The sequence below is a fragment of the Lynx rufus genome, unplaced genomic scaffold (assembly GCF_022079265.1).
Source record: "Lynx rufus isolate CCGP_SWC_20201006 ecotype Redwood Valley unplaced genomic scaffold, mLynRuf1.p SCAF_18, whole genome shotgun sequence".
Taxonomy (NCBI): Eukaryota; Metazoa; Chordata; class Mammalia; order Carnivora; family Felidae; genus Lynx; species Lynx rufus.
Genome location: NW_025814832.1, coordinates 29,742,134 through 29,758,547, shown reverse-complemented (window position 1 = coordinate 29,758,547; position 16,414 = coordinate 29,742,134). Strand labels below are relative to the sequence as shown.

Below are 16,414 nucleotides of genomic sequence, written 5' to 3'. Positions count from 1 at the left end.
TGCAGGACCATATAACAGATCCCTATAGAAGGAAGAGAAAAAAACATGCAGAAAAAAATCCTGGAGTAGTGCCAGGAGCACCAGTTAAGTTGTTTTGACTTAAATTTTTGTTTGGTTGTGTCCCGGCAGAATAAAATTTCCATGAAAGCAGAGACCTGGGTGCCTTGTTGGCAGTTTTATCCCCAACACCTTGCTTGCTCAGCTCCTGGGTCCTAAAGGATAAAAGAAGAAGAGAGGGAGGAGGAAGCTGTGTGGTGAGTGTTTTCACCATTAGTGGTTGAGTAGGAACTTGGTCAAGAAAGCCCTCTCCAGAAATCAAATTAAACATCAATAATTTGTGTAAGAGGGTAAGAAGAGGGTGACCTCAGGGTCAGCTGGCAAAGAAAAAGCACTATTCCTACAAGGGGTGGGAAAGCAGGAATCACAGAGAGTCTTGTTTGAGCTTTAAGTCTTTGCCAAAAACACCGAGAAACACATCACTGAATTTATAACAGACAACCAAAGCGTGTACTTTATACCATCAAATTTCCTTCACATTCTAACAAAGGTTAGTTGAGTACTTGAGCTATCTCTGTGAACACTGAATGTTTAATGCCTAAATACTGCAGGAAATCTGGAGGCAGAATGGTGATATTATAGAAAACTTCCAGCTTTCTATCTTTGCGTCATGGCAAAGATGGGACTCAAGATAGTGCCAGCAGTCAAAGCCAAGAACCTGCTATATTACACTTTAAATGTGTCAGCTGGGGTATAACTGTAGGGAAATATTGTCCCACTTCATAATACCATACATCACTGTTTAGTAATGTACATATTACACAAACATAACTTAGAGGATGGCCCTATAAGCTTTTTGAGGGCACGTATCACTGCTGTTCAACTTTGTAATCTCAGCAAGTAACAAAGTCCTGATAGCCAGGGATCAATAAATATTTACTGACTTATTGATGCAATAGTAACGTAATACTTGTCATGAGAACACCAAAAATGCCTAAATTGGGCTTCCTGAATGCAGCTTCTACACTGGAATTTCCTCTAATCCCATTAACACTCCAGTTCTACTTCTCTGTCCGTTACTGGATTCAAGCAGGGTCCAGTGACTTGAGGCTGTTTGTTTCATAAAATGAACAGAAGCAAGTTGAACAAAGCTTGTATTTCACAGTCATGCCAAATATAGATAATTTGTGTACCCTTCAAGCTCCTGTTTGTGATTGATCACTCTCAGCCTGAGGTGGAGAAGGTAACTGGAAGCTGGAAGGATGGTTCTCAAAGGGTGGTCCCCTGGCGACAACATTACCTTCACTAGTGAATTTGGTAGAAATGCAAATACCTAGGGCCCACCCTAGACCTACTGAATCAGAAGCTCTGGAGATACAGCCCAGGAGTCAGTGGTTTAACAAGCTCTCTAGATAATGCTGAAGTTTGCTGAAGCTGTGGTTGAGAGCCACAGAGTCAGAGCAACTTACACTCCGCCAATATTAAATTTGTCACATTCGTAATTTTATTTCTCAACTTGAAGTCTTATGTGGCCTGATAAACATTACTAGGGCTAGAAAGCAGGTGTTTTCATAAATATAGCCTTATTCATGTATTTGAATATACACAGTATATGTATACATGTATGTATTTAAAAGATTTTTAAAAATTTTTTAAGTTGATTTATTTATTTTGAGATAGAGACAGAGAAAGAGAGAGAATGAGCAGGGGAGGGGCAGAGCCAGAGGGAGAGACAGGAATGCCAAGCAGGCTCTGCACTGACAGTGCAGAGCCCAATGCGGGGCTCGAACTCACAGACCCATGAGATTATGACCTGAACTGAAATCGAGTCAGATGTTCAACCAACTGAGCCACCCAGATGCCCCTTAAGATTTTATCTCTATTTTTTAATTTTTAATTTTATTTCATTTTTAATTATTTTTTCTTTTTTTGTAATTTAACTTTATTTTTTATTTTTTTAAATTTACATCCAAATTAGTATATATTGAAGCAATGATTTCAGGAGTAGATTCCTTAATGCCCCTTACCCATTTAGCCCCTCCCCCCTCCCACAACCCCTCCAGCAACCCTCAGTTTGTTCTCCATATTTATGAGTCTCTTCTGTTTGGTCCCCCTCCCTGTTCTTATATTAATTTTGTTTCCCTTCCCTTATGTTCATCTGTTTTGTCTCTTAAAGTCCTCATATGAGTGAAGTCATATGATTTTTGTCTTTCTCTGACTAATTTCACTTAGCATAATACCCTCCAGTTCCATCCATGTAGTTGCAAATGGCAAGATTTCATTCTTTTTGATTGCCGAGTAATACTCCATTGTATATGTATGTATGTATATATATATATATATACACACACACACACCACATTTTCTTTATCCATTCATCCATCTATGGACATTTGGGCTCTTTCCATACTTTGGTTATTGTTGTAATTATTATTTTTTTAATGTTTATTTATTTTTCAGAGACAGACAGAGTGTGAGCAGGGGAGGGGTAGAGAGAGAGGGAGACACAGAATTCAAAGCAGGCTCCAGGCTCCGAGCTGTCAGCCCAGAGCCCAATGTGGGGCTAGAACTCACAAACTGTAAGATCATGACCTGAGCCAAAGTCAGACGCTTAACTGACTGAGCCACTCCGGCGCCCCTATTTTTATTTGTTAAATGTTTATTTATCTTGAGAGAAAGAGAGAGAGAGAGAGAGAGAGAGAGAGAGAGAGAGAGAGAGAGAACAAGCAGGGGAGGGGCAGAGAGAGACGGAGACAGAGAATCCCAAGCAAGGTCTGCACTGTCATCGCAGAGCCTGACACAGGGCTCAATCCCACAAACCATGAGATCATGACCTGAGCTGAAATCAAGAGTCAAATGCTTAGGGGCACCTGGGTGGCTAGGTCTGTAAGCATCTGACTTTGGCTCAGGTCATGATCTCACCGTTTATGAGTTCGAGCCCCACGTCAGGCTCTGTGCTGACAGCTGAGAGCCTGGAGTCTGCTTCGGATTCTGTATCTCCCTCTCTTTCTGCCCCTCTCCCACCTGTGCTTTCTCTCTCTCTCTCAAAAATAAATAAACATTAAAAGAATTAAAACGAGTCAAGTGCTTAACCAAATGAGCCACCCAGGTGCCTCAGGATTTTATTTTTAAATAATCTCTACATCCAACATGGGTCTCGAACTCATGACCCTGAGTTAAAGAGTCATGTGTTCCACTGACTGAGCCAGTCAGGACCCCTCTTTGCTAGTCTTTTTGTTTTCCTACATAAATATCGATAGATACTTTTAATTTTTTACAAAATTTTCCTGAGTTTTAGCTTTAAAATTTTTTGCTACAGTTACCTTTTAATGATTGCATAAGCTTTTTCATACTGTGAGACATTTAAATTACTTCCTTTTGGGGGGGTCATTATTCAAAATGTACTTCTTGATTATTTCCTGGAATTACAATTATGGGTACAAAAAACGTGAACATTTTAAAAATTCTTGATTTTTCCATGTTTTTCATAGTTCTTTGAAATAGCTGAGTAATCCTATTGCTATTATATTTTCTTAGCTATTCCTCTATGTGTGAACATATATACCAGTAATTCTTTGTTTTTAAAATTGTATTTATTTAAGTAATATCTACTCCCAACGAGGGGCTCAGACTCACAACCACAAGATGAAGATGCTCTTCCAATTGAGCCAGCCAGGCACCTCTATACCAGCAACCCTTAACAGAGGTGATTTTGTCCCCTAGGGGACATTGGGAATATAATATCTAGAGGCATTTTCGGTCCTCACAATGGATGAGGGCTGTTATTGGCATCTAGTGGGTAGAAGCTGGGGATTCCACTAAACATCCAGCAATGCAGAAGACAGCTCTCACAACATAGATTTTGTGGCCCAAAATGTCAATAGCCTGGAGCTCGAGAAATCTTTGTTTTTGCATTATATATAGCACATACCAAAATTCATATACGTCTTTTGTTTTGGAATTATTTGAAATCAATTTTCAAGAGAGGACTTGCAGGGTCAAAGTGCATAAATATTGATAGGTCTCTTGATAATAGATGTCTACCTTGTTTTCCAAAATAGTTATGTCTCTTGAAATGATTATGTATTTCTTTCTCTGCAGGCTAGGGAGCATTATATGCCTCCACTTAGTACTTTACTACCTAGGTCACATCTCTAGCACAATTCTGGCTTGATCTGAGAATGATTCTTAGTTTGACTTTGGAGTGACTGAAAGGGATTTCTGGTTTGACTGTTGTGCAATATATATGTTTTGTTTTAGGAGGTTTTTATTTAATTCCAGAAATATTTTTATTTATTTATTTACTTACTTATTTGAGAGGGAGAGAGAGAGAGAGAGAGCACATGTGAACACAGGGGAGAGGCAGAGAGAGAGAGAGGAAGAGAGAGAAAATCTTTTTTTTTTTAATTTTTTTTTTGTTTTGTTTATTTATTTTTGACAGAGACAGAGACAGAATGTGAGTGGGTTAGGGGCAGAGAGAGAGGGAGACACAGAAGCAGAAGCAGGCTCCAGGCTCTTAGCTGTCAGTACAGAGCCTGACGCAGGGCTTGAACTCACGAGCTGTGAGATCATGACCTGAGCTGAAGTCGGACGCTCAACTGACTGAGTCACCCAGGCGCCCCAAATCTTTTTTTTTTTTAATGTTTATTTATTTTTGAGACAGAGAGAGACAGGACATGAGCGGAGGAGGGGGAGAGAGAGAGGGAGACTCAGAATCTGAAGTAGGCTCCAGGCTCTGAGCTGTCGGCACAGAACCTGATGCGGGGCTTGAACTGACGAGCTGTGAGATCATGACCTGAGTCGAAGTCGGACGCTCAACCAACTGAACCATCTAGGCGCCCTGAGGGAGAAAATCTGAAGCAGGCTTCATATTCAGCATGGAGCCCAATGCAGGGCTTGATCTTATGACCATGAGATCATGACCTGAGTCAAAACCAAGAGGCAGACACTTAACAGACTGAGCCACCCAGGCACCCCTGATTCCAGAAATATTTTACTATCTTTCTCAGGTTCTGATATACCTCAGGTTGAAGTGTCTCTTGCATATTTCAAGACTCTTCAGAATAGATACAGGAATTCTAGAGTTCAACCAACCAATATAGGGAGAGGAAGAGCCTATGGAGAGCAAAGAAGACAAAAAGATTTGCATGCTGATTATTTAATTTGTTTTTCCAAAAGTATTCCTTTGGGATTATATGTAAAAAAAGGAGGATACATAAACTGTGTAATTGAAACCTCATTCTTGGAAGTATACTGAGAAGGATTAGAAGGAAGAAAAAGGTCCATACATACAATAATAATAGCTCCATTGGCTGTAGTTTTCTTAGGGGGGAAAAAAAGTAGGGGCACCTGGGTGGCACAGTCAGTCAAATGTCCAACTCTTGTTTTGGCTCAGGTCATGATCTCAGGATTTGTGAAATTGAGCCCCACTCTGTGCTAACAGTGTGGAGCCTGCTTGGGACTCTCGCTCTCCCTCTCTCTCTCTGTCCCTCCCCCCCCCAATAAATAAATAAACATTTTTTTAAAAAGTGGTTTTGGGGCGCCTGGGTGGCTCCGTTGGTTAAGCGTCCGACTTCGGCTCAGGTCATGATCTCACGGTCCATGAGTTCAAGCCCTGCATCGGGCTCTGTGCTGACAGCTCGGAGCCTGGAGCCTGTTTCGGATTCTGTGTCTCCCTCTCTCTCTGACCCTCCCCTGTTCATGCTCTGTCTCTCTCTGTCTCAAAAATAAGTAAACGTTAAAAAAAATTAAAAAAAAAACAAAGTGGTTTTGAATGATCGTGTAAAGTTGCTGGTGCATAGTGCACTTAGACTAAAAAATGTTTCCAATACTTTTTCCTCGTATTATCTAGCTCTAGGTCAGACAATTTCACTACTTTTATTATCTTCAAATGACAGCCTTTCTTTTTGAGATTTTTTTAATTTTTATTTTTAAGTAATCTCTACATCCAACATGGGGCTTGAACTCTGAGGTCAAGAGTTGCATGCTCTACTGAGTGAGCCAGCCAGGTGCCCTTTCAGGTGACAGTCTTAAAATATCAAGAAACTGTAGTACTAAAATTCTCTAAGGTCTTTTGTCATTCAAATTATTTTTTTCCTCAGATCTCCTTTTGAAAGGGTTGATTTCCTTTTTGATCTTTCATCCTATTATTTTTTTTTTCTTCTGCTAATCCTGTTCCCGAGAATAATTTTCTCTGAAAGAAATTAGGCATCTGTGTTGGGTTTTGTGCTGACAGCTCAGAGCCTGGAGCCTGCTTTGGATTCTGTATCTCCCTCTCTCTCTGCCTCTCTGTTGCTTGTGCTCTCTCTCTCTCAAAAATAAACATTTAAAAAAAAATGGGGGCACCTGGGTGGTTCAATTAGTTGAGGGTCCGACTTTGGCTCAGGTCATGATCTTGCAGTTTGTGGGTTTGAGCCCCGCATCGGGCTCTGTGCTGACAGCTCAGAGCCTGGAGCCTTCTTTGGATTCTGTGTCTCCCTGTCTCTCTGCCCCTCCCCAGCTTGTGCTCTGTCCCTCTCTCTCTCTCTGAAAATTAAACATTTTTTAAAAATTAAAAAAAAGAAGGAAATTAGGCATGTTTTCAGTTAAAAACTGATCTGCTACTGAATGTTTAATTTTAAACATGACAATGTTTTTAATATTTATTTTTGAGAGAGAGAGAGAGAGAGGCAGGCAGAGAGATGGGGGGACAAAGGATGCAAAGAGGGCTCTGTGCTGACAGCAGAGAGTCTGATGCAGGGCTCGAACCCAGGAACTGTGAAATCATGACCTGAGCTGAAGTTGGATGCTTAACTGACTAAGTCACCCAGATACCCCAAGTTTAAAAAAAAAATAAATGTTTTACTTATTAAAAATTTTTAAAGTTTATTTATTTTGGATGAGAGAGAGCGAGAGAGAGAGAGCGAGCAGGGGAGGGGCAGAGAGAGGTAGAAAGAGAATCCCAAGCAGGCTCTGCACTGATATGGTGCGTGAAATCACAAACCGTGAGATCATGAGCTGAGTTGAAATCAAGAGTTGGGTACTAAACCGACTGAGCCACCCAGGTGCCCCACGATTTTTATTTTTAAGTATTTCTATAACCCAGCATGGGGCTCAAACTTACAACCCCCAGATCAAGAGTCACATGCTCCCATGACTGAGACAGCCATGCACCCCCATTTTTAATTTTTTAAAAAACTTTGTTTTAGGGGCACCTGGGTGGCTCATTCAGTTAAGCGACTCAGGTCATGATCTCACAGTTCATGGGATTGAGCCCTGCGTCCAGCTATGTGCTGACAGTGGAGAGCCTGATTGGGATTCGATTCTCTTCCTCTCTCTCTCTACCCCTTCTCCATACATGCGTTCTCTCTCTTTCTCTCTGTCAAAATAAATAAATAAATAAACATTAAACAAGATTTTATTTTTCTTACTCTTTTTATAGAGAGAGAGCACGCCCATGTGCATGCATGAGAGTGGGAGAGGGTCAGAAGAAGAGGGAGAGAGAGAGAGAGAGAGAGAGAGAGAGAGAGAAAATCCCAAGCAGGCTTCATGCCCAGCATGGAGCCCAATGGGACTTGATCCCACAACTGTGAGATTGTGACCTCAGCCCAAATTAAGAGTTGGACCCTTAACCAACTGAGCCACCCAGGCACCTCTAAAATATTTTATTTATTTAAAAATATTTATTTATTTTTAATGTTTATTTATTTTGAGAGAGGTAGAGAGACAGAGTGCAAGCGTGAAAGGGGCAGAGAGAGAGGGAGAGGGAGACACAGAATTTGAAGCATGCTGCAGGCTCTGAGCTGTCAGCACAGAGCCCGACTTGGGGTTCAAACTCACGAACTGTGAGATCATGACCTGAGCTGAAGTCCAGTGCTTAACTGACTGAGCCACCCAGGCACCCCTAAAAGGTTTATTTGTTTTTGAGAGAGAGAGAGAGAGAGAGAGAGAGAGAGAGAGAGAGAATGTGAGTGGAGGAGGGGCAGAGAGAGAGAGAGAGACAGGATTTAAAGCTGGCTCCAGGCTCTGAGCTGTCAGCACAGAGCCCAACACAGGGCTCGAACTCACAAACTGTGAGATCATGATCTGAGCCTAAGTTGGACACTCAACCAACTGAGCCACCCAGGTGCCCCAGGAGATTTTATTTTTAAGTAATCTCTACACTCAATGTGATCAAGAGTCGCATGCTCTCCTGAGTCAGCCAGGCAACCCCCAAATGTTTATTTTACTTTCAGAAAATATCAGCAGCCTCTTTTTACTCCCCGGAAAATGGACATGAATACATTCCTCATACTTCATAGTCATACCACTGGTGTTAGAAACACCTCAGATGATTACCACTTCACACCTGTCAGAATGGCTAACATTAACAACTCAGGCAACAACAGATGTTGGCGAGGATGCGGAGAAAGAGGGACTCTTTCGCACTGCTGGTGGGAATGCAAGCTGGTGCAGCCACTCTGGAAAACAGTATGGAGGTTCCTCAAAAAATTAAAAATAGAACTACCCTATGATCCACCAATTGCATTGCTAGGTATTTATCCAAAGGATACAGGTGTGCTGTTTCGACGGGGAACATGCACCCCAATGTTTATAGCAGCACTATCAACAATAGCCAAAGCTTGGATGGAGCCCAAATGCCCATCAACAGATGAATGGATAAAGAAGATGTGGTATATATATATACAATGGAGTATTAGTTGGCAATCAAAAATAATGAAATCTTGCCATTTACGACAACGTGGATGGAACTAGAGTGTATTGTGCTAAGTGAAATTAGAGAAAGACAAGTATCATATGACTTCATTCATATGTGGAATTTAAGATACAAAACAGATGAACAGAAGGGAAGTAAAAATGCTATAAAAACAGGGAGGGAGACAAAACATAAGAGACTCTTAAATATAGAGAACTGAGGGTTGCTGGAAGGGTTGTGGGTGGGGAAATGGGCTAAATGGGCAGGTGGCATTAAGGAAGACACTTGGGATTAGCACTGGGGTTTATATGTAGGGGATGAATCACTGGATTCTACTCCTTAAATCATTATTGCGCTATATGCTAACTAACTTGGATGTAAATTAAAATAATAATAATCAAAAAAAGAAAAGAAACAGATCAGTGAAACTGAAACATCTGGAACATGTAGGAAGACCTAGTTGGTAGGACAGTGTGGAATTTTTTGCAAAACTACATTAAATTTTATCCTCTGGATGGCTGTCTTCAGAGACAAGGATCTCGATGAAATTTTGATAGCCCCGAGATTTTTCTTCCTTGCCCAACAGTCTGTATCTCAAAAGAACAAACTATTGGGGAGACGGGATTTTCCTAACCACTCCGTCGTGGGTTTTTTTGTTTTTGTTTTTTTTTTTTAAACCAATTCAGACAGGCCGTTCAGCACCTCAGGGAAAGGAGCATCTTGAAATTATGTCTTGTTTTCAGATCAAATTTCTTTTCTAAATAAAAGCAGCTACTACATTTCCAGGCGGAATTTCCTACGACTTATCTTTAAATTTCCAATTATCTTCAATTTGCTCAAAAAGTTTATTTGGAAATTTAGAAGCATTCCTATTTTCTTCCCTGTACGTGTATGTACTTGTGAATATGACATTTACAACAAACGGCTCCTTTAAATTATTGGAGCACTTTTGAGTTTTCCATAACAAATTCTGGGATTCCCTGATTTGAGTGTCCCTTCCTGCTTTTCCTTGGTGAGATAACAAACCAGTATTTGTATTTAATTAAGCAAGCCCAGCTGTCTCCATTTCACAGTTGTTTCTAGCTGCAACAATTCTGTCCACGTGCCTTTTGAGCATTTCGGGGTGGGAGTGGTGGCGACCGCCTTCCTACACAGCCCAGTGGCCCGACGGGACTTGGACAAGGCCTGGACACCATTCAGCGAAGCAGTTGCGACTTGCAGACGCACAAGGCAGAGAATTGCCAGAGTCTGGAAACACCGCGCGCTCGCTCGCTGACTCCCGGACCAGGCCCAGCACTCGCCCCAGCCCGCGCACGCGCAGCCGCACTGCTGCTGCTCCCGCCGTCTCGGGGGGCCTTTTCCCTGCCCGGCGCGGGCCTGTCCGCGGCGGCGCCTGACCCGGCTGGAAGATAACTGGGTTGACAGGCTGCCCTTCCGCTGTTTTCCCTGACGCGTTGTCGCCGGCAAAGAAGGGACGACACGTTTAGAGTGTGGCAGAAGGAGGATCGTGGCGGAGAGGAGAGGCCCCTACATGGGGGGGTGGGGGTTGGGGCCTGCAGGCAGCGCAGGAGGCGCTCGGGAGGGGTCCTCTCTCGCAGCCGGTTGTGAGCGGGAGGCCTGAGCTGGGAGCTTTAGCGGCTGTGGAAATTCTTGGTGGCTGAAGCGGAGCGCTATGGAGGAACTCGACGGCGAGCCGACGGTCACTGTAAGGGCGCCTGCAAAAGTGTTGCCTTCGCTGTCCGAGGAGTGTGTCTGCTTCGTCACTGCAGGCTCCCTCGAGGCTCCTTTCCCCTTCCCTCAGCTCAGTTGCCACAATTCGGAGGTCCCATTAGCAAGGTGCTTGTGTTTGGGTCGTGGTGTTCGCTAGGTGTCTACTCTTTTGTGTACTCAGAAATGCCTGGCTCGGAGGCCTCACTCCATCCCTCACCCTGCCTTGTCTTCCTCGCCTTCCCATCCCATTTTTGCCTAGCTTCTCCCGTTGGGCTAGTGCTCTAGTGAGCGGGCTCGGACCATATAGAGCAGTTGGGGCTTTTTTTCGTTCGCAGAGCTCAGCTTCACATCGCGACACCGTGAGCTTGGCTTCTGCTTCGTGTGCCGTCCTGGCCCGAGGTTTGCTGAAAGCACATTCTCCCCGGAGACTTCTTGTCTTTATTGCTGTTTGCTCCCACTTCTGTCTGGACTTTGACGAGAGCATATGTCGAATGTGAATGATCTGTGATGTCCATAAAGAGATTCATGGGTTTTAGGTCGCAGACACCTACCGTTCCCCCTGCCTGGGATCCTCTCTTTTTCTCTATTAGGTTTCTCTCCTCGTTTTTCAAATGCAAGAACCTGCATCCTCTTTCTCAGGAAAGCCTTCCCTCCCCTCCCTGGCTAGGTAAAATATGTTTGTCCATCATTGGCTTGTTCTGCCCCTCTTAGCTGTTGGTAAGCGATAAGCTTCACTAAACTGCTGGTTGCCTGATCTTGTATCTTTGCTTTTTAGAAAGTCGAAATGTGCCTCCAGTTTTGAGCTAAAGCCATCAGATTGCAAAGCAGTGTCTGAGAAAACCGAAAATTAAAGATGGGGGTCATTTCAAAGCTAACTGGACAAAATGAGACCTGAGATCTTAAATAGCAGTTAACGTGGGTTGTAACTCCAAAAAGTTTACTGCTGCAGAGTATTAAAATTTGAAGATCTATATAAAGTACTTGAAATATTTTATATCTATCAGGAGGGACTATGTCATTGTCCGCAGGAAGAAAAATTAGAATATCAGAGTTGCTGAAACTTCTTTTTTTTTCCTCCCCCAATGGAACTTTTTCTTTCTTCCTTTCTTTCAGCTTTTTTTTTTTTTAAGTTTATTTATTTATTTTGAGAGAGACAGAGTACAAGTGGGGGAGGAGCAGAGAGAGATGGAGACAGAGGATCCGAAGTGGGCTCTATGCTGACTGCAGAGAGCCTGATGCAGGGCTTGAAGTCATGAACCCAACCGTGAGATCATGACCTGAGCTGAAGTCGGATGCTTAACTGACTGAGCTGTCCAGGTGCCCCTCTTTCAACCTTTTTTTTTAATGTTTAAGTTTGAGAGACAAAGCTTCAGCGTGAGTCGGGGAGAGGCAGAAAGCAAGGGAGGCAGAGGATCCAAAACAGGCTTTGCATTGACAGCAGAGAGCCTGATGCGGGGCTCGTACTTAGGAACCGTGAGATCATGACCTGAGCTGGAATCAGATGCTTAACTGATTGAGCTGCTTAGGCGCCTCTTTTCAGTTATTTTAGAGAGAGCAAGCAGGGGAGAGGGGGAGAGAGAGAAAGAGAATCTCAAACAGTCTCCACACTCAGTGTGGAACCCGATGTGGGCTCAGTCTCATGACCCCGGGATCATGACCTGAGCCGAAATCAAAAGTTGGATACTCAACCGACTCAGCCACCCAGGTGTCCCATTTGCTTATCATTAAGGCTTGTGAAGGCCAGTTAGTAATCACATTTAAAGATGTTTATGTATAGATTCAAAGTAGAGGGTAGAATAATCTTTTAGTTCTTTTTCTAGACCAGTGGTTTTATCCTTTTGTTTCAAAGATACTTAAGAAATGTAAGTTTTGGTTTTTGTTGCCTTTTTTATTTTCTTCTAAGACAAATATCTAGAAGTAGAATTGCTGGGTTATAGGGTAGATTCATATTTAGCTAAAATAAACTCGTTTCTTCAAATACCATTTTTGCACCAGCAACATGTGGGTTCCAGTTGTTCCACATCCTCATCAACTCTTTGTATGGTCAGTCTTTTTATTTATTTGTTTGTTTATTTAAAAATTATATTTATTTTTGAAAGAGAGAGAGAGGGACAGAGCAAGAGCTGGGGAGGGGCAGAGAGAAAGGGAGGCACAGAATCCGAAGCAGGCTCCAGGCTCTGAGCTGTCAGCACAGAGCCCAACATGGGGCTCGGACTCATAAACGATCATGACCTGAGGCGAAGTCGGATGTTTAATTGAGTACCCAGGCGCCCCTGTGTGGTCAATCTTTTTAAATTTTAGCCATTGCCATTCTGGTGGGTATATAGTGGTACCTCATTATTGCTTTGATTTGTATTTCCCTAATGATGACAGATATTGAGCATCTTTTTATATGCTTATATATGAGTCATCTGTATATCTTCGGTGAAGTGGCAGTTAAAATTTTTTGCCCATTTTGTTATTGGGTTATTTTTATTAATGAATTGTAAGAGTTCTTTGTATATTCTAGATATCAAATATGTGTTTTGCAAATATTTTCTCCCAGTCTGTGGCTTGTCTTTCCATTTTCTTAACAGTGTCTTTTGAGGAGCAAAAGTTTAATGTTGACGAAGCCCCAATTTATAAATTGTTTTGTAGTTTGTACTTTTTTGTCCTCTCTTTGCTTACTTTAAGATCAAAAGGTTTTCTACTGTGCTTTTCAAGTTTTACAGATTTTGCTCTACATTTGTTTCTAACTTTTATTTTGTGTATGATGTCAGGTTTATTTTCTGCATGTGGGTACCCATTTGCCTCAGCAGCACTGTGTGTAACGTTTCCCCCTTGCCTTGCCCACTCATCCATTAAGAGTCTACTAAAACATCCTCTTTTGTGTTTTTCTCTGCTTTGGCATTTTTCCACTTTTTTTTTTTTTTTACTGCCTGTTTATTGGACTTCCTCAGTAGACTGCTAGCATTTGGAGGACAGAAACTGTATTACACATTGTATTCCTAGAGCCCAGCACGGAAAAAGGCTTACTAAACATTGCTTAGTTGTTGAATGACTGCATTAGTTCTTCCTAAGAACTGAGTGCATTTGTCTTGATAACAAATTTATTGTCTGCCAAAAATATTTATGGAGTGCCAATTTTGTGCCACGTTCTCTTCTAGGCAGTGAATGAGAATCCCGGAGTCCTTTGCCCTTGTGAGCTTTTATCTATTTACAGGGAGAGGCAATAACCATGTAGGAGAGTCATTTCAGGCACTGAGAAATGCTGTTGCAGTCAGGTGAGAGTTGATGGTGGCTTGGATTAGACTGGTAGACGTGGTAAGTGGTTGGATTCAGGCTTATTTAAGAGCAGAACAGGATTTACTGATAGATTGGACAAAGGCGGTAAGGGAAAGAGAAGAATCACAAATCAGTCCTAACAATTGGGGAAGGCTTTGCTCCAGTGGGGGGAGAATTAGAGATGAGCGTCAAGAGTCCTTTATTGGTTCTTATGTTATGGATATAGCTCTATACCTAGGTTAGGTAACCTATAAAAGTGTGGATTAGGTAGTTGGATGTATGAAGCTGAGACTCAAAGGGATTGGTCTGAGTCAGAAAAATTGAGAGTCCTCATCTAAGAGATGGCACAGAAGCCATGGGATTGGAGGGCTCCTTTTAGTGAGTAACAAACACTTCAATTTCTTTATTTTTTTAAATTCCCTTTTTCTGAACTGTAGATCACTAAATTATCGTATAGTAATTGATTGTTAAGTGGCAGGCTGGGTTGAGGTGCCCGACAAAGCTCACTTGCTTATTCGGACTTTAACAGATTAGTTTGATCTCAACCACACTCAGCTGTATACATAGAGTAGCACTTAACTTTCATGAACATTGATTTCTAGGGTTATACTTGCAAATCAGTTGAAAGCAAAGCCTTTAGTAAAAGTAAGTTTCTTTGGCTTTTTTTTTTTACTAGTTGATTCCAGGAGTGAATTCCAAGAAGAAGCAAATGTGTTTTGACTGGGGTCCAGGAGAGATGCTGGTGTGTGAAACCTCCTTCAACAAAAAAGGTAGGTTTTTTTTTTTTTTTCTTCCAGATTATCCATCTTGGCACATTTGGTTGTTTTCTTCTCTCAGATTTGACTGAGGCAAGAAACAGTTAAACTTATTTTGTACCATTTTCACTTTTGAAACTTTAGCTATTTAAGATTTTCATTAACTTATGAGACCTGGCAGATGTTGAGTCCAGGGGAAAAAAATTAATAATCTTCCAGGTGTTAAAGGTTTCTTTTATTATTATTATTTTTTAATATATTTAAGTAATCTCTACAACATACGTGGGGCTTGAACTCAACCCTGAGATCAGAAGTAGCATGTTCTACCCACTGAGTCAGCCATGCACCCTGAAATGTTTCCTGTGTATTTAAAAACTTCAAGTTTTTTCCCCTTCTTGTCCAGAATCACTAAATTCCCTTTACAGCAGCCCCTTTATTGTGAAACTGCAGATCTATGAAGACTTTGAAGTCCTTACCTTTTATTATTATGAACTTAATCGAATTCTGTAGGCTGTTGATAAAAGCACAAAGGATTTGGAGAGTGAAATGGCTCTTCTTTATTCTCTAAGTTCCATCAGGTTTTGGACATGGATCGATCTTTCTTTCTCTCTCTCTCTGTTTTTTTTTTTTTTTTTTTCTCCCTGAGAGAGCATGAGCCAGGAGGGGCAGAGAGAGAGGGAGACAGAGAATGTCAAGCAGACTCAGCACCACCAGTGCAGAGCCCCATGTGGGGCTTGAACCCACGAACTATGAGATCATGACTTGAGCCAAGATCAGTTCAACACTCAACCAATTGAGCTACCCAGGCACCCTGGATCTTCTCGCGCTCTCTCTCTCTCTCTTTTTTTTTTTTTTTTTGGATATTCTCTTTCTGATATAGACTTTTCTAGTAAGATAAAACTAAATTTTGACATTTGATTTTGCTTTCTTTTTTTCAAGACGAGTCTTGGGAAATGCTGAAGATATTTTTGTGCAGATCTTTGACAGATTATTCAAATGTGGAGGCTTTCTTTTATTATAGAGAGGAGATGGAGCTAATGAAAGTCTTAAAATTTTGGCAAATCGTGTGCAGTTCATGCAGATTTATTTATTTGTTTGTTTATTTATTTAATTAATTTATGGGAGAGTTCGAGTGCGTGAGGGGAAGAGAGAGAGGGACAGAGAGAGTGCGGAACCCAGAGCCGGGCACCAACTATGAGATCGTGCCCTGAGCTAAAGTTGGATGCTTAACCAACTGAGCCAGCCAGGCACCCCGATTTTATTTATTTTTTAAGTTTATTTATTTATTTAGAGACAGAGCACTTGCGTGAAAGTGGGGGAGGGGCAGAGAGCGAGGGGGACAGAGGATTTGAAGCGGTCTCTGTGCTAACAGAGAGCCTAATATGGGGCTCAAACTCGTGGACTGAGATCACGACTTATGCCAGAGTCGGGCACTTAACTGAGCCACCCAGCACCCCTGGTTTGTTTTTTGTTTTTTTTTTTTTTTTAAAGTAGGTTCCATGCTAAGTGTGGAGCTCAGTGTGGGGCTTGAACTCATGACTCTGAGATCAAGACCTGAGCTGAGATCAAGAGTCAGACACTTAACTGACTGAGTCACCCAGGTGCTCTGGTTGTTTTTTTAATATGGAAGCTTCACGAATTTGCATGTCATCCTTGCGCATGGGTCATGCTAATCTTGTCTGTATTGTTTGAACTTTAGTATATGTGCTGCTGAAGTGAGCACAGTTCATGCAATTTTTAAGTGATGTAGTTTTTCTTGATTTTGTAGTTAAGAATTGTCCCTGATGTTGCTGTTTCTGGGATATTTTGGTATTAAAGATTTCAAGGTTGGCAGAGCTATAGAAGCTGCCAAAGGGACAGTTGCTCAGAGGAGAACCTTCTTTGAATATGTCTGTCCTCTTTTCGTACTTAATGGGAAGGCTTGTCAACATTTGATAGTTTGTCCTCAATTGTTGAAAACGTGAGGTTTACATCTCTTGCAGTCTCATCAGAGATGAGCCATTGAACATCATCA

At 41.9% G+C, this 16,414-nt stretch overlaps 1 protein-coding gene and 1 non-coding gene across 3 annotated transcripts in view; one reads left to right on the top strand and one right to left on the bottom strand.

The window, feature by feature from the left end:
- The first annotated feature begins 10,267 nt into the window (after positions 1-10,267).
- NUP85 (nucleoporin 85) overlaps positions 10,268-16,414 on the top strand; it is a 36,474-nt gene continuing 30,327 nt past the window's right edge. For both annotated transcript variants that reach the window (XM_047081414.1, XM_047081413.1), the window contains exons 1-2: positions 10,268-10,376; positions 14,322-14,415. In XM_047081414.1, coding sequence (XP_046937370.1) covers positions 10,344-10,376; positions 14,322-14,415 — 127 coding nt within the window. In that variant the 5' untranslated portion in view covers positions 10,268-10,343. The remainder of the gene's footprint in view (positions 10,377-14,321; positions 14,416-16,414) is intronic.
- LOC124513702 (U6 spliceosomal RNA) lies at positions 16,017-16,123 on the bottom strand. The gene has a single exon (XR_006962521.1). It is a non-coding gene; the product is annotated as a U6 spliceosomal RNA (small nuclear RNA).